Source organism: Oncorhynchus nerka, linkage group LG21, assembly GCF_034236695.1.
Source record: "Oncorhynchus nerka isolate Pitt River linkage group LG21, Oner_Uvic_2.0, whole genome shotgun sequence".
Taxonomy (NCBI): domain Eukaryota; kingdom Metazoa; phylum Chordata; class Actinopteri; order Salmoniformes; family Salmonidae; genus Oncorhynchus; species Oncorhynchus nerka.
In genome coordinates, this window is record NC_088416.1 from 19,736,717 (window position 1) to 19,757,394 (window position 20,678).

The 20,678-nt window shown below is 43.4% G+C and overlaps 1 protein-coding gene across 5 annotated transcripts; it reads left to right on the forward strand.

Moving 5' to 3' along the window:
* Positions 1 to 78: 78 nt before the first annotated feature.
* Positions 79 to 19,616, forward strand: LOC115104035 (ABI gene family member 3-like). 5 transcript variants are annotated; one of them, XM_029625183.2, is made up of 12 exons: positions 79 to 318; positions 449 to 664; positions 8,405 to 8,575; positions 12,797 to 12,976; positions 13,693 to 13,754; positions 14,364 to 14,462; positions 14,596 to 14,900; positions 15,377 to 15,502; positions 15,825 to 15,956; positions 16,365 to 16,460; positions 16,864 to 16,992; positions 17,152 to 19,616. In XM_029625183.2, the coding sequence occupies exons 1-12, from the start codon at positions 166 to 168 to the stop codon at positions 17,316 to 17,318; spliced, it is 1,836 nt and encodes a 611-aa protein (XP_029481043.1). In that variant the 5' UTR covers positions 79 to 165; the 3' UTR covers positions 17,319 to 19,616. The 5 variants fall into 5 exon arrangements, with proteins under 5 accessions (XP_029481043.1, XP_029481042.1, XP_029481045.1 ...); XM_029625182.2 differs by having other exon boundaries at positions 81 to 318; positions 14,361 to 14,462; XM_029625186.2 differs by lacking the exon at positions 79 to 318 and having other exon boundaries at positions 334 to 664; positions 14,361 to 14,462.
* Positions 19,617 to 20,678: the final 1,062 nt, after the last annotated feature.

Genomic DNA, 20,678 nt, shown 5'->3' on the forward strand with positions numbered 1-20,678 from the left:
CTATGATGCTGACAGCTCGAAGCCTATTACTTTTTCTTTTAAGCCATGTTTTACCGTAGGCTAAACTGACATGCATACCTTTAAAAAAAGAAACTTTATTGTCATTACTCACTGGTTTTAAAGAGATCATTTAGGGATAAATTGCACACATTAGGCCTATTTATTATGCGCACTGATTTTCCGCGGCAGGTTCATGTGAGATGCAACATCAAAGGCTTTATTGCGTTATACACACCATCAGCAGCTACGCCTTGCAAATGTCAAGGCGTTGCAGAAAGAGGAAGATCAAGTGAGCTACACGACACACAGAGTCAAGTGGTAAGTAAACCAGCTTCTCTTTTTTTGGTAATGCAAGACGGGAGAATCTCCAGCCCGACTTTTGGTACTGCTTCTGCAAAGTGATGATGTCTCTGCGTGCTGGACTTATAAAGTGATTTTTTTTCTTCAGCTTACAAGTTCCCACAAGTGCCTAACGGAGAGGTTTCAGTCGCCACGGGTTTCCAAAGAAGACAGTTGCGCGCAAAGGGGAATCATGAAGGACCAAAGCTGTACTGATGAAATTACACAAATCTTCCAGGAGGCTCCGTCGGCGAGACGAGCCCTGTTGGACAACTACGACAACCTGATGAAGGTGGCTGAATACTGCGAGAGCAACTACCTGCAGGTGAGATGGAAGTTTAGTGCAGACATCGCATAGTTGATGTATAACTACGTCAGTGTTAGGACACTGCCTAAGTTATGCCGTAGCTAGTAGACATGCCATAGCCTATCAATTACTTGTACAGTTGAACAAATAGCCCACAGTACCGTTAACTTCCCAGCAACGAGAGTAGGCTATTCAAATCTAGGCATCGATCCGTCAAAATAGTGAAAGAGAATGGGTGAATCTTTCACCTCATTCCATAACACAACTGTTATCACACAGCATATCCAATGTGAAAAATAATATACATAAGCTATATATCAAGAGTATGTGGACACCCCTTCAAATTAGTGGATTCGCATATTTCAGCCACACCCATTGCTGACAGGTGTATAAAATCGAGCACACAGCCATGCAATCCCCATAGACAAACATTGGAAGTAGAATGGCCTCACTAAAGATCTCGGTGACTTTCAATGTGGCACTGTCATTAGATGCACCCTTTCCAACAAGTCAGTTCTGTCAAATTTCTGCCCTGCTAGAGCTGCCCCGGTCAACTGTAAGTGTTGTTATTGTGAAGTGGAAACGTCTAACAGAAACAATGGCTGTGAAGTGGTAGGCCACACAAGCTCACAGAACGGGATGGCCGAGTGCTGTAGCCCATAGTGCGTAAAAATTGTCTGTCCTCGGTTGCAAACTGCCTCTGGAAGCAACATCAGCACAACAACTGTTTGTCGGGATCTTCATGAAATGGGTTTCCATGGTCAAGCAGCCGCACACAAACCTAAGATCACAATGCGCAATGCCAAGCGTCAGCTGGAGTGGTGTAAAGCTCGCCACTATTGGACTCTTGAGCAGTGGAAACGTGTTCTTTGGAATGATGACTCACACTTCACCATCTGGCAGTCCGACATACGAATCTGGGTTTGGCGGATGCCAGGACAACGCTACCTGCACCAAATGCATAGTGCCAACTGTCCCCATAGCAGAACCCTTTGAAGAACCCTTTTTGTTTCCAGGTAAAACCACGTAGAACCCGATGCGGAGGGGTTCTTTGAGGAACCTTGAACCAAAAATGGTTCTTCCAAGGGTTCTGCGAATAACCTTTTTAGGTTCGAGATAACACCTTTTTTTTCGAAGCGTGTACACTCTTAGAAATAAAGGTGCCTGCAAGAACCCTTTGGGTCGCCACACCGGCGGAACCTTTCCAGTTAAAAAAGGTTCCTTGAGGAACCCCTCTGAGAAGGGACTTCGAGGAACCCCTGTGTAAATGTTCAAACCGGAATCTTTTTGTGATGGGAGGGGTTCAACCTTTTTTAATAATAAATACATTGTATATTGTTCCGCCACAAATGTGTTGCTACATTGAACCATTCAAGGTTCCTCCAAGAACCCCTCAAATAACCGAAGGTGCAAATATGAACCATTTACTAGGAAAGGTTCCTTGCAAATCCATGGGGTTCCTCGAATCACCACTAATTCTAAGAGTATAGGCTACAGCGTGGCCAAAGTGGTTCCTAATTCGGCTTCTTAAATTACTCTTTACGTATTGATCAATGGAGATAATTTTTTGGGCCACCAAGCCAAAACTGTTGCAGTGATATAATTGAAATTGTGATGGTGAGTCAAAAACAATGTTTGATTTCACCAAATTTTAACATTCTGTGATTAACAGCACATGTTCAACTTCATGAAAAATGTTTTCCTATCTCAAGTGGTAAAACAAGTGCCTCTCTTCAGCGTAGTTAAATAATGAAAATAAAATAAAGTGCCCGATTTAAATGAAAACTGTACAACGGTCCACAGTATGTCAAAGTGCAGGTCTGTGTCTTGTGCTTCAAATGAGTGTTTATGCTATTACTATACTACTATTGTCACGCCCTGACCATAGACAGCCCATGTTTCTCTATGGTGTAGTAGGTCAGGGTGTGACGAGGGGGTGTTCTAGTTTAAAATGTCTATGTTGGTGTTTTGGTTTGGTTCCCAATTAGAGGCGGGCTGGTAATCGTTGCCTCTTAACTGGGGATCATATTTAAGTAGCTATTTTTCCCACCTGTGTTTGTGGGATTTTATTTTGTGTTTGTGCATCACCTAGTCATGTTTTATTGTTTGTTTATCTTTATTAAAAAAATGTTGCTTAAGTTTTACTTGATAATAAAGATGTGGAACTCTACGTGCGCTGCGCCTTGGTCCAGTTCTTACGACAACCGTGACAACTATATGGCTCTACAGTGGATTTCTAGCAGTGTTATGGTGCTTTCGTAACCAAGTGGGAAATGGGAATTTACCACATCTGGGAAATATCCACTTGAACGACCCTCCCAAATGCTAATTCCTAGTTAAATCTGCCATGAATCCCTCTGTGACAAAGGGAATGGAATGTTGTTGTGTGCAACATGGAGGGACAATTGAATGCAAGATCCACAACAAACTTTCAATTGTTAAAAAATGTCCAGCCTGTCTATCTAATGGTAACGGGGTTGAGGTGTTATGCTCGACACGCTCAGTTTTTCACCAGAAAACACGGACTTAAATTAATCACTAATCACGTTAAATAAATAATATTCAGAAATAACTTGAAGCAAAGTAATAACTAGGGCTTTACTATAATGTTTTAAACTTGGCAGTATTTTGTGGGGTGTTAGTGGGTTAAAATCTTCCTAGAAGTCACAGAGGGTGGATGGAGGGATATTTTGGCACTTGAGCATTTCTCATTTGTCAAAATAATCCATCCACCGGACATGTGTGGCATATCAAGGATCTGATTAAACAGCTTACACATGTGCACCTTGTGCTGTGGACAATAAAATGCCACTCTAAAATGTGCTGTTTTTTCACACAAGACAATGCAGAGATGTCTCAAGTTTTGAGGGAGCGTGCAATTGGCATGCTGACTGCAGGAATCTCCACCCGAGCTGTTGCCAGATAATTTAATGTTAATGAAAAGGAATCTCCGATGTCATTTTAGAGAATTTGGTGCTATGTCCAACTGGCCTCACAACCGCAGACCACGTGTATGGCGTCGTGTAAGTGAGTGGTTTGCTGATGTCAATTTTGTGAACAGAGTGCCCCATGGTGGCAGTGGGTTATGGTATGGGCAGGCATGAGCTACGGACAAAAAACACAATTGCATTTCATCAATGGCAATTTGAATGCACAGAGATACCGTGACGAGAACCTGAGGCCCATTGTCGTGCCATTCATCTCCTCATGTTTCAGCATGATAATACTTTACTTGGCCCCATGTCGCAAGGATCTGTACACAATTCCTGGAAGCTGAAAATGTCCCAGTTCTTCCATGGCCTGCATACTCACCAGACATGTCACCCATTGAGCATGTTTGGGATGCTCTGGATTGACGTCCATGACAGCATGTTCCAGTTCCCGCCAATATCCAGCAACTTCACACAGCCATTGAAGAGGAGTGGAACAACATTCCACAGGCCACAATCAACAGCCTGATTAACTCTATGCGAAGATGTGTCGCACTGCATGAAGAAAATGGTGATCACACCAGATACTGACTGGTTTTCACAGGTATCTGTGACCAACAGATGCACATCTGTATTCCCAGTCATGTGAAATCCATAGATTAGGGCCTAATTCATTTATTTCAATTGACTGATTTCCTTATATGAACTGTAACTCAGTAACATTTTTTCAAATTGTTGCATGCAGCATTTATATTTTTGTTGAGTATACATTAAGAAACATTCTTGTCAAAGAAAGAGTAACAGATGAGTTTACGTTGTCAGAAGTATTCATACTCATCTTGAAAGCTTACTAAAGTGACAAGGAGCATTTCGGTGCTTGTATTCTAATCCAGTGTGCACCCTGGGAGAGTGATGCTGCTAGATTGGGCATTGTCGAGATGAGCAGGAAGAAGTGCACTTCTGGTGAACACCCATCTCCTTCAAATATTTCAGTGTAAAGAGAGTGTTTCATTGTGAAGAGAAACACAATTGAGTGCATCCTAATTGGTTGTGCCTGCGTGTGACGCGTGTCTCTGTCGGGCATTCGAGTCTGAGAGAGAAATGGTGTTCATCTGAGCACGGCAAGTAAACACAGGAAGTCTCTGTGCATCTGTGTGTACAGTATATGTAAAGTGACCATGTACAGTATATGTGAAGTGTAAAGTGAGCGTGTACAGTATATGTGAAGTGAGCGTGTACAGTATATGTGAAGTGTAAAGTGAGCGTGTACAGTATATGTAAAGTGAGCGTGTACAGTATATGTGAAGTGTAAAGTGAGCGTGTACAGTATATGTAAAGTGAGCGTGTACAGTATATGTAAACTGAGCGTGTACAGTATATGTGAAGTGAGCGTGTACAGTATATGTGAAGTGAGCGTGTACAGTATATGTGAAGTGTAAAGTGAGCGTGTACAGTATATGTAAAGTGAGCGTGTATAATATATGTAAAGTGAGCGTGTACAGTATATGTGAAGTGTAAAGTGAGCGTGTACAGTATATGTGAAGTGAGCGTGTACAGTATATGTGAAGTGAGCGTGTACAGTATATGTGAAGTGTAAAGTGAGCGTGTACAGTATATGCAAAGTGAGCGTGTACAGTATATGTGAAGTGTAAAGTGAGCGTGTACAGTATATGCAAAGTGAGCGTGTACAGTATATGTAAAGTGTAAAGTGAGCGTGTACAGTATATGTGAAGTGAGCGTGTACAGTATATGTGAAGTGTAAAGTGAGTGTGTACAGTATATGCAAAGTGAGCGTGTACAGTATATGTAAAGTGTAAAGTGAGCGTGTACAGTATATGTGAAGTGAGCGTGTACAGTATATGTGAAGTGAGCGTGTACAGTATATGTGAAGTGTAAAGTGAGCGTGTACAGTATATGTGAAGTGAGCGTGTACAGTATATGTGAAGTGTAAAGTGAGCGTGTACAGTATATGTGAAGTGAGCGTGTACAGTATATGTGAAGTGTAAAGTGAGCGTGTACAGTATATGTAAAGTGTAAAGTGAGCGTGTACAGTATATGTAAAGTGAGCGTGTACAGTATATGCAAAGTGAGCGTGTACAGTATATGTGAAGTGAGCGTGTACAGTATATGTGAAGTGTAAAGTGAGCGTGTACAGTATATGTAAAGTGTAAAGTGAGCGTGTACAGTATATGCAAAGTGAGCGTGTACAGTATATGCAAAGTGAGCGTGTACAGTATATGCAAAGTGAGCGTGTACAGTATATGTGAAGTGTAAAGTGAGCGTGTACAGTATATGTGAAAGTGAGCGTGTACAGTATATGTAAAGTGTAAAGTGAGCGTGTACAGTATATGTGAAGTGTTAAGTGAGCGTGTACAGTATATGTGAAGTGAGCGTGTACAGTATATGTAAAGTGTAAAGTGAGCGTGTACAGTATATGTAAAGTGAGCGTGTACAGTATATGTGAAGTGTAAAGTGAGCGTGTACAGTATATGTAAAGTGTAAAGTGAGCGTGTACAGTATATGTAAAGTGAGCGTGTACAGTATATGTGAAGTGTAAAGTGAGTGTGTACAGTATATGCAAAGTGAGCGTGTACAGTATATGTGAAGTGTAAAGTGAGTGTGTACAGTATATGTGAAGTGTAAAGTGAGCGTGTACAGTATATTTGAAGTGTAAAGTGAGCGTGTACAGTATATGTAAAGTGAGCGTGTACAGTATATGTGAAGTGTAAAGTGAGCGTGTACAGTATATGTGCCCATTTCTAAGTGAGTGTGAAGGAGTGCACATGTAAGGGTAGGCTCTACTTCCTCATGCTCTATGGCAGGCGGGTGCAGCCTTTTGTCAACCAAGTTGTTAGGTGATGCTCTAAATAATGTAGGTAGCCTGCTGGAACCTGTATGATCGCAACACAGCAAATTGGACAGTGTTACCCAGTGTTGATTTCTCAGTGTAACCTTTCTAGGGTTGATTCAGGAGTGAAATTAACTCTCGGTGGTGTAAAAGAACCCCAGTGTTGATATTAAGAACCAGTGTTGAGTGTGAGTCATTATGTGATTTCCCAGCATGCTCTACTGCAGCTCAATTTTGGGGGATTGTCTTTAGTATCTGTGTTTTTGCATGTTCATTTCTTGATTTATTAATCTTGTGCTACACAAAGATAAATAGCATACAGTTTTCTCAACTACCGGTAATCCAATCACTGAAATAGTTGTTCCAGTTTAAAGGGTTTAGGTGGGCTCCTTTATCAATGTTTCCTAACCCTGGCAGTCATTCTGAATGCGGGTTGCAGGTGAATAAAAATTCCAACTGTTGGCTGTCCTAACTCTGGCTGGATTCCAATAGGAATTACATAGCACTTTGCAAGCCAGCATAATGTGACTTGCAGGCCTGATGTGGCCTGTAAACCAGTAGGTTCATAACACCACTGTTTTGGGGTGAAACATGGCCATCAAAGTAAGTCCTTATGATATTCTGAATTGAATGTATTGTCCTAAACAGTTTAACAGTAGGAACTCAGTGAAGTCCACAGGACTGAGAATGAACGAATTTAACAATCATGTCTCTGTCACTAACAAATACAGTCATTACATCGGCTGATGTAAAAAAGGGCTTTATAAATATATTTGATTGATATCACACTGAAATGATTTTGGGGTCATGGCTTAGTGGCTTTGAATGACTTCTTTTTGGCCATATGTGGGTAGAAGTTTTGTACAAATTTAAGGGGGATACCTAGTCAGTTGTACAACTGAAATGTGTCATCCGCATTTAACCCAACCCCTCTGAATCAGAGAGGTGCAGGGGGCTGCCTTAAACGACATCTTCGGGGCCCAGGGAACAGTGGGTTAACTGCCTTGCTCAGACATATTTTGACCTTGTCTGCTCAGCGATTCGATCCAGCAGCCTTTCAGTTACTGGCCCAACGCTCTACCACTAGGATACTTGCCGCTTCTCAATTTAAGTGGGGGAGGCAGGGTAGCCTAGTGGTTAGAGCATTGGACTAGTAACCGAAAGGTTGCAAGTTCGAATCCCCGAGCTGACAAGGCACAAATCTGTCGTTCTGCCCCTGAACAGGCAGTTAACCCACTGTTCCTAGGCTGTTATTGAAAATAAGAATTTGTTCTTAAAAAAAAAAGTGGTCTATGGTTATGTTAATTAAAGTCTGAGCACATCTGCTGCTATTTCTGAAGTCTTTGTAAAACTGTACAAAAGAGCATGTGGCAATAAAGACTCATAATGTCCAACGCTGAATGACCTTGTCAAGAGATACGGACCTATTAGTGTAATGAGCACTAAGCTCAGTGTTAAGTTAACGCTCAAAAGTGTGGACTTTCCCAGTGTTAAACTTAACACTGTCAGCATTGATTGAACACCGGAGAAATTGCTGTGTACATTCACCACGAAATGAAATAGAATTGTGAACGCAGCGCTCAGGCTGTTTCTTCCAGGCTATCTAAAAAAAAGGGGTAATGTGTTCAGCACTGAGTTGTCGAAAACTGTGTGTGTATTTTGATATTATGGGAGAATTAGATCAGGAAGGCATTCTACTGTGTGAGGAGGAAGTGAGAGGTCTTATTGCACTGCTCTTATCAGACACGTCAACAGAATCCTATGACATATAACTCTGAAAAATGTCATCTCACATTGTCAATGTCAAAATCAGATGCTGTAATTATCATGGTTGTTATGATCCCCAAGTTATCATACACAATTGTTTGATATTTGTGACGTGAGCATCCTTTTTTCACGACTGTCTCCCGGTGTCTCGCTCTCTGTCTCTCTCTCTCTTTCTCTCCCTCTCTCTTTCTTTCTCTCTCTCCCTCCCATTAGGCAGGTGCGGATGCGGTCAAGGCCCTGGAGGAGACTAAGAACTTTACCACCCAGTCTCTGGCCAGTGTGGCCTACCAGATCAGCACCCTGGCCTCCAACGTCCTCAAGCTGCTAGACGCACAGAACTCCCAGCTCAGACACATGGAGTCTTCTGTCAACCTCATCGGACAGGTACATCATCTCCACACTTTTTTTTGTCACTAGCATGTCTCCATACACACTTGTGGGTTAGGCCCCGATTCAGTTTCAGGAAGAGAACACAAGCATGTGGATGTTAGCAGCAGTGGTGGTCGGTGCCGTTTAAGGTAAGGGAGGACACTTTTTTTTATGAGCATGGACTAATTTCTATTACAGGATATTGGATGACTATCATTCATATTCCATTCACCCAGCTCAATGTAACATCGATAGGTTTAGGCTACTACACGATACTCAAATTTTCCCTATACGCATCATGAGGTTGCTACAACTTAGCCTATGAATGAGAGTTTACAACGTAGGTGCACAGGTCGAGAGAAATTTGAATAGTCAAGGTGACAGACATTAATACATTCAACACCGCCTTGCACACCCTTGCCTGCATCTAGTCCAACAGTTCATTAGTCCAACAGTTGCAAACAAGAGTTTATATAGGACAAATTCAGGGATCTTTATACCCGTTTAGTTCCGTTTGCTTCCGTTTACGGAAAGTTTTTCAACAGAAATCGGCGGAATTTCTACACCCCTGATCACACGCAAACACCGTTTCCTTTCATAGCAGCCACTCACAAACAGCATGATCACTTTTCTCTTTGTATAGTCCTTCTCGCATCTATGTAATCTCCTCCTCTCACATTTCCCCTTTACTTGTGGACTTCAGTGCAGAACACATCAACTGTCATCAGAAGCCAAACCTTCTTTTCATAACTGCTAACCGCTAAACACAGCCTAGATCATCGTCACCAAATTTTCATAGTCAACATATATACAGTGGGGCAAAAAAGTATTTAGTCAGCCACCAATTGTGCAAGTTCTCCTACTTAAAAAGATGAGAGAGCCCTGTAATTTTCATCATAGGTACACTTCAACTATGACAGACAAAATGAGAAAAAAAATCCAGAAAATCACATTGTAGGATTTTTTATGAATTTATTTGCAAATTATGGTGGAAAATAAGTATTTGGTCAATAACAAAAGTTTATCTCAATACTGTGTTATATACCCTTTGTTGGCAATGACAGAGGTCAAACGTTTTCTGTAAGTCTTCACAATGTTTTCACACACTGTTGCTGGTATTTTGGCCCATTCCTCCATGCAGATCTCCTCTAGAGCAGTGATGTTTTGGAGCTGTTGCTGGGCAACACGGACTTTCAAAGAATTTCTATGGGGTTGAGATCTGGAGACTGGCTAGGCCACTCCAGGACCTTGAAATGCTTCTTAGGAAGGCACTCCTTCGTTGCCCGGGTGGTGTGTTTGGGATCATTGTCATGTTGAAAGACCCAGCCACGTTTCATCTTCAATGCCCTTGCTGATGGAAGGAGGTTTTCACTCAAAATCTCACGATACATGGCCCCATTCATTCTTTCCTTTACACGGATCAGTCGTCCTAGTCCCTTTGCAGAAAAACAGCCCCAAAGCATGATGTTTCCACCCCCATGCTTCACAGTAGGTATAGTGTTCTTTGGATGCAATTCAGCATTCTTTGTCCTCCAAACATGACGAGTTGAGTTTTTACCAAAAAGTTATATTTTGGTTTCATCTGACCATATGACATTCTCCCAATCTTCTTCTGGATCATCCAAATGCTCTCTAGCAAACTTCAGATGGGCCTGAACATGTACTGGCTTAAGCAGGGGGACACGTCTGGCACTGCAGGATTTGAGTCCTTGGCGGCGTAGTGTGTTACTGATGGTAGGCTTTGTTACTTTGGTCCCAGCTCTCTGCAGGTCATTCACTAGGTCACCCTGTGTGGTTCTGGGATTTTTGCTCACCATTCTTGTGATCATTTTGACCCCACGGGGTGAGATCTTGCATGGTACCCCAGATCGAGGGAGATTATCAGTGGTCTTGTATGTCTTCGATTTCCTAATAATTGCTCCCACAGTTGATTTCTTCAAACCAAGCTGCTTACCTATTGCAGATTCAGTCTTCCCAGCCTGGTGCAGGTCTACAATTTTGTTTCTGGTGTCCTTTGACAGCTCTTTGGTCTTGGCCATAGTGGAGTTTGGAGTGTGACTGTTTGAGGTTGTGGACAGGTTGTGTCTTTTATACTTTTATACTGATAACAAGTTCAAACAGGTGCCATTAATACAGGTAATGAGTGGAGGACAGAGGAGCCTCTTAAAGAAGAAGTTACAGGTCTGTGAGAGCCAGAAATCTTGCTTGTTTGTAGGTGACCAAATACTTGTTTTCCACCATAATTTGCAAATACATTCATTAAAAATCCTACAATGTGATTTTCTGGATTTTTTTCTCATTTTGTCTGTCATAGTTGAAGTGTACCTATGATGACAATTACAGGCCTCTCATCTTTTTAAGTGGGAGAACTTGCACAATTGGTGGCTGACTAAATACTTTTTTGCCCCACTGTACTAGAACTAACACGTTAGTAAACCCACTACAATCATGCACTACAGTGTACAGTCAGCAGCAAGCAGTTTAGCACTTACACTGGCAAGCCCCGGTTGCAAAACATTTATAAAACCAAAAGCTTATCTTAACTTGGAAGAGTTCTTGTGTTGGATAGCCATAGCCAGCTAACTAACATAGCATCCCAATCTGTTTGAGCCAGTTGTTTGGGTAGGCTAAACTAGCAAGCTGCATTTGCTAGCTAAGTAAGTGAAAGTGAAAAGAAAAAACAATTCAATATAGCTAGCTCTAGATTAATTCTGTGATCCTTTGATTGGGTGGACAACATGTCAGTTCATGCTGCAAGAGCTCTGATAGGTAGGAGGACGCCCCCCGGAAGTTGTCATAATTACTGTGTAAGTCTATGGAAGGGGATGAGAACCACGAGCCTCCTAGGTTTTGTATTGAAGTCAATGTACCCAGAGCAGGACGGAAGCCAGCTGTCCTCTGACTACACCATGGTGCCACCCTACAGTGTTGTTGAGGCTACCATAGACCTTCATTGCAAAACAGTGTGTTTTAATCAATTATTTGGTGACATGAATATATTTAGCATAGTTTCATTTATTGAAAAAGGATAACTTTTTTGGTGTTTCACCATTTTTATTTTGATCAAATTCACTGAGGAGGATGGTCCTCCCCTTCCTCTTCTCAGGCGCCTTCACTGGTTAGCATAAATGTACAGTTAACTTTGCTAAAAAGGAAGATTTGCTTGCTTGAACCCAGGCTTTAGAATGAGGAGGCCCATCAGAGTTAGTGACTGGACTGAAGGGGCACAAAAAAAGGAAATTTGATTTCATGAGTCACCCTCCGTCCGGGTTGATGCGTTGTTGCACCTAGATCAGCAAGGGTTCTCTGAGTGTCAATGGTACCCACTGTGCCAATTTTCTTTATTCCTTTCCCCCTCCCTCTCTTCCTCCTTTTCCTCTACCCCTCCTTATCCACTACCCTTCTACCCCTCCCTCCACCCCACCATCCCTTCCTTCCTCCCCCTCATCTCCTTACACCTGGTGCTCAGCATATGAAAGCTGCAGGGTCTGCCTCTCCGCTGATCTGGGCTGGTTTCCAGGGACTCTTTGGGGACCCTGGCCTTCTTCCATGCAGAATAGCTTAATTCTCCATCCCCAGTACACCGCGTGCCCCCCCCAGCTTACTCTCTTACACCAGCACAACTGTCCCCCGCTGCCCCCCATCCACCTCTCTGTAGCCCCACTGTTCCCCGCTGCACCCCCTCCCCCTCTCTGTAGCCCACTGTCCCCAAAAGCTGGCACAGACCCCAAGCATTCCTGCATGCTCCGTACCCAGCATTATCATACAGAACCAGGTCACCTGAGGAGGGGGTTGGGGGTGGAGGGGTGACTGGGTTGAGGGGCTACAGGGTGAAATTTGACCTTCAACACAGAGCATCATTGGGGCTGGGATGGAATGAAAGACCCCAATGTTCTCTGTTCTGAGCGTTCCTTCCTGCAAACCTCTGATTGATGTCCTCCATTGTCTGCTGGCACCCGTGAAGGGTCCCTAACAACTGTATACTAAATGATAGGGCTCACTTGAAAGAGGGTTTGAGAATATTACCACTTTCGTTTATGAGCTATATTGAGCCAATGATGTTGCCAGAGAAAGGGTACCACGCTATTCCATCCTGTGTGGTTTATTTTGTATTTTGGAAAAATGTACGATTTACCAGAGGGAAGGAATTACGAATAGCACATGTTTATCTGTAGTTTAAAAAAAAGTTATTGGTTCATACCCTGACGGCAACATCCTCTGCCTCTTGTCTTGCAGACAGTGGACATGCACAGAGAGAAGGTGGCCCGGAGAGAGATCGGGGCTTTCACCACAGCCAAGAGGGTTCCCCGCAGTCACAAAATAATCCCCCCGGCAACAGGCAAGGAGCCCAAACCCAAGTACACCCGTAGTCCCATCGCCTACTCTGACCTGGACACACTGGGACATGGCATGAAGGTGAGACTGAGTGTTCAAGTTCAAGTGCAATTACTCACATGTTTTACCTAACATTCCCATGACATTAAAAAGGCCAAAGGCGCAAATACTTTCCCTGCACGTGTCTTACTATACAGCTACAGAACTGTACACTACTGTATGTTGCAATCAATATTCAATAGTAATGCTGGAAATTACTGATGTGGAAATGTCATTTCTCTTTGGTGAAAACTGCTTTTTAAAACCTGGGTTGTGTCACCAGGGTACTATGGTTGGAGTCCAAAGGCTCCGTAGGTTTCCTTAGCTCTCAAGACAAGCCGTTTAAGATGCAGCCAGGCAGCAGCCATGATTTTTGTTTTACCACCCTGCCTCTCGTCTACACCACATCCAGTTAGAGAGGAGCAGCTTGTTGCGTAAGGCTGACCTCGATTAGCGCACGCACACACACACACACACACACACACACACACAGAACAAGCAGCCAGCCAGCCACTGTGCACCGTGGGAAAATGGCTAGACACACTAATTAGGGCTGCCAAGGCTCAGCCGCTTCATTGATGCTCCAACAAAAATTTGCTCATCTACAACACACACACACACACATAAACGACCTCTTCCTTTTCACTCTGCTCTCCCTTTGTCTCTCTCTCTCTCTCTCTCTCTCTCTCTCTCTCTCTCTCTCTGTCTCTCTCTTTCTCTCTCTCTATCTATCGCTCTGTCTCACTGCATCCCCACAGGATTCTGGTAAGCTGATGGGGAAAGCAGGGTCATCAAAACGCAAACATGGCGGCACAATCAGGTATGATGCTGACACAGCTGACTCCATGTGATTGCTCTGCTCTCACACTACCAGTCTAACTGTAACTGTTTCACTTCCTGTAAAAGACCTTCGGACAGGAAGCCTAGTTTCCGCACATCCTCTGTGCTCAGTGGTCCACGAAAACCCCTTGTTCAACTTTTATTCGAGACCAGAAACATCAGCAAAAGAAATGTTTAAAATAATTTGTGTGAGCTTGTGGGTAGGATTGGGGAATGTATTCATGGCTAACCACACCTCCTGTCCAGTCATGTTTGTTGTGTTCATTCAGTCGGGGGTTGAATGACATTCAGCCAGAGGGAGATTTACTGTGGACAGGAGAGAGCAATTACAGAGCTTTCACATTGTGATTATGCCGAGAACAAACCAGGAAGTATAGAAATCAAATGTGCGGGTGTCATTTGCACCGAGTAGCATATTTAAACTGTTTCGCGAGAGAAGAGAACAACGTCTCACTGTCATTGTGCGCGAGTGCGATTTGAAGCTTTCTGCATGTTTCTCACTATTTATGAGTTGATAGAGTGATGTCCAAGTGTCAGCATTTGTAATAATGCTATGTGACGCTTAGGGCTGTGTGTGTGTTTTCAGCAGGAGCACTTCCAGAGCACCCCCAGAGCCTGTCCAGTGTCCCATAGCCCCCTCTCTGTCTCGAGGGGCGTCCCTCACCTCTCTCAATGATCGCTCCATTGGGTAAAAAACACTTACTGGAAACACAGTTTTACTGTACACATGTAAGCTTTGACACTTACTGTAGTATATCTCCAACCAGACATGGAAATATACCTCTAGCTCACTTTGACGTTGCCCTCCCCTCCTGTAACAGGTCCAGCTTCGGCAAGGCCGTGCCTCCCCCTGTGGTCCCCGGCTGGCCCGCGTCACCCGACTCTGACATCATCACCACCCTGTTGGAGGAGGCCCCGCCCCCACCACCGCCCCTGTCTCTGATGGAGGATGGTGACGCCGCCATGACTGCTGCGGCCCCTCTTCCTCCTCCTCCCATGGCGCCTCCTGCCTCCTCTCTGGATGTCCCTCCTCTGCCCCCCACCACCACAACCAGCACCCCTGAACCTGCCCATACCAGCCTAGCCTGCATCCCCCCTCCCCCTGCCCCACCCCCACTGGAGACTGGTAAGTGTCTGTATCACATTTTATTATCAATTTTCATACATTTCTACAAACTATTTGTAACCAGTGTACATACTGTTAGTAATTGACTGTAAACGTACTGTATGAGTAACTAAAGTGCATGAACATGTCTTAAACTCAATATCACACTCAATATCAAACATCCTGGCGGGAAATATCGCTTGTTTTTTTGTGTTTCCCACACTGTGAGACAGCTTTAGCACACCGCACAGCACAGTGTAGGAGAGGAAATGAGAACACGTTGTGTGCAGACAGACACCCAGAGACATGCTCATGCTGACACATCTAGAGGCAGGAAACCAGGAACTGTGATACTTGTGCCTGCACTGTGATACTAAGAAATAGATCCTTTTTTTTCTTCCCCTTAGTTGCATGATTGTGTTACTGATTTCACACGGTATGAAACGCTGAATATCAACTGAAGCAGATATTCTTCAATTAATATTCTCTTTTCTTAGTGGCTGAAGAGAACGGCTTCCCGCCCCCAATGCCACCACCATCTGACGAGCCTCTCCCGCCACCAGCCAGTGAGGGCCTGGAGCTCCCTGACCCGCCCCCTCCACCGAGTGATGAGGTGGATGAAGGTGAAAGGAGCGGAATGTGTCACACTGTACTTTTAATGGTCTTTCAACAAGTGGTTTTGAAAGGACTCTTGACCTCGCATCCATTTCTAATGCCGTAAAGGATCTGATTTGTTGAAATGTTGCTTATCTGTTTGTTTAGCTGTCTGTCTGGGGTTTGTCTGTTTGTCTGTCTGTCTATGCAGAGCATGCTCGCTGATGCTGATCTTTACTGTTTTCCTGTCCTTATCTCTGTTATTAGACTTTCTCTCTCTCTATGTGTGTGTCTGTCTGCTTCTTCTTGACCTTTGACCTGTGACCTGTGACCTGTCTCTCTCCGGCTCAGCTCTGCAGCCCAGGCGGCCTCGTGTACGTCGTCACCCCCCCAGCTCGCGCTCCATGTCCCTCAGGGTCCGCACGGGCCCTAGCTCTCGCTCGCTCTACACTCGCTCGCTCTTCCTGCCAACCATCCAATCACGTAAGGCCACTTTGGCAACCCCCCATCCCAGGTTCTACCCCCTGGCTGTAGTCTTTTATGGCCTCATGACTTAGTATTACTATACCAATCATTAGTTTGTGAGGTGCTGAACATGGCTAATGCAAAACTGGTTTAATATTACACCACCGTTGTTTAGGTTTATGATGCATGATGAAAGTTCAAGCCTTGCTTAAGCAATAGTGTTAGCTTAGTGCCGGCGTTAGCATTTGAGCCGTCATTGTAACTAACTATTTGTTCTTAACTGACTTGCCTGGTTATATAAAGGTTCAACCAGTAAATAGATTTCAACAAATGTGGAGTCCCCTCTGAAGACCCATTTTGGTTGATCTGATGTTACCTTTCTCCGTCACCCATTCCTACCTCTCCCTCTGTGACCTCACCGCTCAGTCATGATCCCTCCTCCCCCTTCATACCCTCCTCCTCTCGCCCCTCCCGTGTCGCTGAGACCCCTGTCCAGCCTGCCCGCCCGCCTTGATCACCTGGGTAAGTGGAGACTGTGTGAGACCTCAATACACCCTCCAGGCCTCTGGGGGGGGGGGGGGGGGGGGGGACTTCTGTCCAAATTACTGCATCGCTGCTGCTGCTGCTGCTATTGCTGTTGAGTCTACTGTGTTGGAAGGCAAAGCCATGGACAGATCCTGTCCTCTAGAAGTGCGCCAGACACTGGGTTGGTAACGTCTTCGTTTTGGCTTTTCAATGTAACAGATAACCCATTATGTGGAGAAAATAGTTTCAAAGAAGTTAGGTACTGTAAATGGATTGAAACAGTCCTCGGGAACAAGTTATACACTGTAGTTTTGATACACTTTGGAACAAGAATTACTTGTATGGGAAGTGGTGCAGCCTATTAGTTTGGGTTTATATGCCTTTTTCCCCAATCCTGTAGATCTGGTGATCCCAGCCCCGCCTCCTCCACCTTTTACCGACAGTGTGGGTGGCTTTGATGACGTCATGCCACCCCTACCTCCCCCTGCTGATTATGACACGACTGGCCCTACAGACTTTTTAGAGAAAGGTATCACCAATGGATAAATTACTAAATGCTGCCATGGCCCAAATTGCATCTATACTTCTACAGTACTTATTCAATGTCTGACCAAGTAATACCATTCAAATTTGGCCTGTGTTTCTGTGGTGTCTTGGTTGTCTCATTGCAATTCACTTTCCCTCCCAGTGGTGGCGCTGTACAGCTACAACTCAGGGAAGCCTGGCGACCTGATGTTCCAGGAGGGAGAAGTCATCTACCTGATCAAGAGGAATGAAGACGGCTGGTGTGAGGGAACGCTCAACGGAGTAGAGGGATTCTTCCCTGGGAACTACGTAGATTCCTTCACCAACTAAGATATTAGACCGCTTAAAGCTAGACTCAGCGATATGACGTATATGCAGAAAGTAAACAGCACAGTGGGTCAATTTCCGCTACAACTAAGAGTTTTGAAGCCCGAGGCTCAACTTGTCCTCTGTTTTGGTCTTGTGGCTACCATGTTGTAAAAGCGCGAAGCGCACCCGTGCACGTGCTCAGATACTGTGTGTGACCGTGTGAGAGCGGAGTCGTGCATCTCGGCTTATCGCAATATCTGCGGTGCTGCTCGTGGCAATGTCATTTCGCTTAGTCTACTTTTTAACCTGTTGCGACGAGCAATCCCGTATCCGGGAGCGTAATTATAGCCTCAAGCTCATTACCATAACGCAACGTTAACTATTCATGAAAATCGCAAATGAAAATAAATAAATATATTGGCTCACAAGCTTAGCCTTTTGTTAACAACACTGTCATCTCAGATTTTCAAAAAGTGCTTTTCAACCATAGCTACACAAGCATTTGTGTAAGAGTATTGATTGCTAGCATAGCATTAAGCCTAGCATTCAGCAGGCAACATTTTCACAAAAACAAGAAAAGCATTCAAATAAAATCATTTACCTTTGAAGAACTTTGGATGTTTTCAATGAGGAGACTCTCAGTTATATAGCAAATGTTCAGTTTTTCCAAAAAGATTATTTGTGTAGGAGAAATCGCTCCATTTTGTTCATCACGTTTGGCTAAGAAAAAAAAACGAGAATTCAGTCATTACAACGCAATTTTTTTCCAAATTAACTCCATAATATCGACAGAAACATGGCAAACGTTGTTTAGAATCAATCCTCAAGGTGTTTTTCACATATCTATTCGATGATAAATCACTCGCTGCAGTTTGGTTTCTCCTCTGAACCAAATGGAAAAATGCACGCACCTGGAGATTACGCAATAGTTTCGACGGAGGACACCGAGCGGACACCTGGTAAATGTAGTCTCTTATGGTAAATTTTCCAATGATATGCCTACAAATACGTCACAATGCTGCAAACACCTTGGGGAAACGACAGAAAGTGTAGGCTCATTTCTTGCGCATTCACAGCCATATAAGGAGACATTGGAACACAGCGCCTCCAAAATCTGGCTCACTCCCTGTATGAAATTTCATCTTGGTTTCACCTGTAGCATTAGTTCTGTGGCACTCACAGACAATATCTTTGCAGTTTTGGAAACGTCAGAGTGTTTTCTTTCCTAAGCTGTCAATTATATGAATAGTCGAGCATCTTTTCGTGACAAAATATATTGTTTAAAACGGGAACGTTTTTCATCCAAAAATGAAATACTGCCCCCAGAGGTTAATATGAAGAGGGAAAGTCGGCTCTGTCCACAAACAACCCCTAACCCTAAACCCTAGGTCTACCTAGGCACTTTATGTTGATCAGGAAGAATTGAACGGGTGTAAACATACATACTCACATCATTGGTATAAGAAATAACTATTGTAGCTTTATCTGTCCCTTTGATAGGCCAGGTGGAATTTTAATCATATTGCCTGTCAGGTAGAGTGTTTCGGGCTAGTGGTTGTTGAGTTGTTTCTTGATGGGGACGTGGTCAACTGTAGAAATACCTCTACTGACCCCTACTGGTCATAGTAATATGAACGGAAAATAAGGCAATATTTCCACTTGGAATGATGACAGGACTCTGAAATATAGCCACTATATGTAGTTATATATTACCAAGAGGGTCACTAGGTAGGACAACTTAATACCTGCTATCTTTCAACCAAGACTAGATCAAATATAAAAAGTCAGCTTGCTTATTAACCATGAAGGTAGTGAATACTTGGGAAATGCTTTGCAAGTTATACAATAGCTCTATGTCCCGTTCAGTATTGTTTTACAAGTACTGTAGTACCAGTATATGAGCTACTGTTGTGCTCAGTAGGACAAGCCCTAAACGCTGTATAATGATGTGGTAAAGTTGCTTCCGTTTTTTTGTCAATGTGACCAGCCACTGTTTGCTGCTGCAGTTTTTGGCTCTGCAGGATGATATTGGTCACTTAATTAGACTTGCACTAATATATTTTGTAATATTCAAACTCCGATGAAATAATATATGGATTTATAGAGAAAATTCTCGGAGAAAATATGTGTATGAATTCTGTTACGAGGTGAAAATATTTTACTGCAGTGAGGTCATATGAGATTGAGAAATGTAAAAGTGATTTTAAACTTGTTAATGTGGTCAGTTAGTTTCATTTTTGATGTTTAGTGTATCCTTTGAGGTTGAACAATGTTTCATTTACATGTCTGTCAATAAATGCGTAGCTTTTCCAAATCAAACTTCCTCAAGTCCTCATGCTTAATCTAGAAACCAACTATAGAACAAAAGACTACTACTGCGTGTGCCATGAAGAGCGTTAAGAGGAGTAACAAACTAAGTCCATGTCATTTTGTTGTCTAAAACGTGCCCCGATAGGTCTTATTCTAATGCTAAGACAACATGATACAGTAACTTTGTGCCTTTAAACAGAAACGGATTGCTATAAACCTGTCACCTTAACCCTCAGTTCAATAGCACACCCTTTGCCAGATAAGACACATAGACATTACAGTACACATACACTCAGGTCTTCTATATTCACACACACACACACACACACAGTACCCATAGGTTCAGGTCCTTATTGATTTCCGTTGAATTCCCAGGTTCACTGAAAGCGGCCTGCTGGCTTTAAGGTAAGATAAAGTTAATTTAGATGTATATGTTAACACACAGTATAATATGACTATAGGTCAACAGAACGTTGTTGGCATGAATGTGGGACACATATCTACTCGGACAGACTGAATTGAATAGGTTCTTCTTGGTGTTGACTTCTTTGTGTTGTACACACTGACTGTGCGGTTAGTTATGCTATTCTTTGGAAACTTGTTCTTTCACTCCACTTCCACTTGTGTTTTTTTTTTATCCACTTGTGATTTTATCCACCTGTGGACTTATTAACAGGATATACTATCACCTGTGAGTGCCTCTCGATCAAGCCACCGACGGCCATAAACAACCTATTTATATAAACACACCACAGCTTTACAGTAGAATGCCGATACTACCTGTAGCTTGATACTGACCAATTCAAATTGAGGGTGACAGAAGTTTACATTACATTTCCGCTGCAACGCTCTTTTTTTAAAAGTGCAACTAGTCTCTGGTAGCTGACATTTGGTTCTGAGTGTGGCAAAGGTACTGTTTCCTGAGTCATGTTTATGACCGTTGTGGAAAAACATGATTTCACAAGTGAAGTCACACTACGTGTGTCCAGAGTTTCAAGTTCCCTGGTGTCCACATCACCAACAAGCTATCATGGTCCAAACACACCAAGACAGTCGTGAAGAGGGCACGAC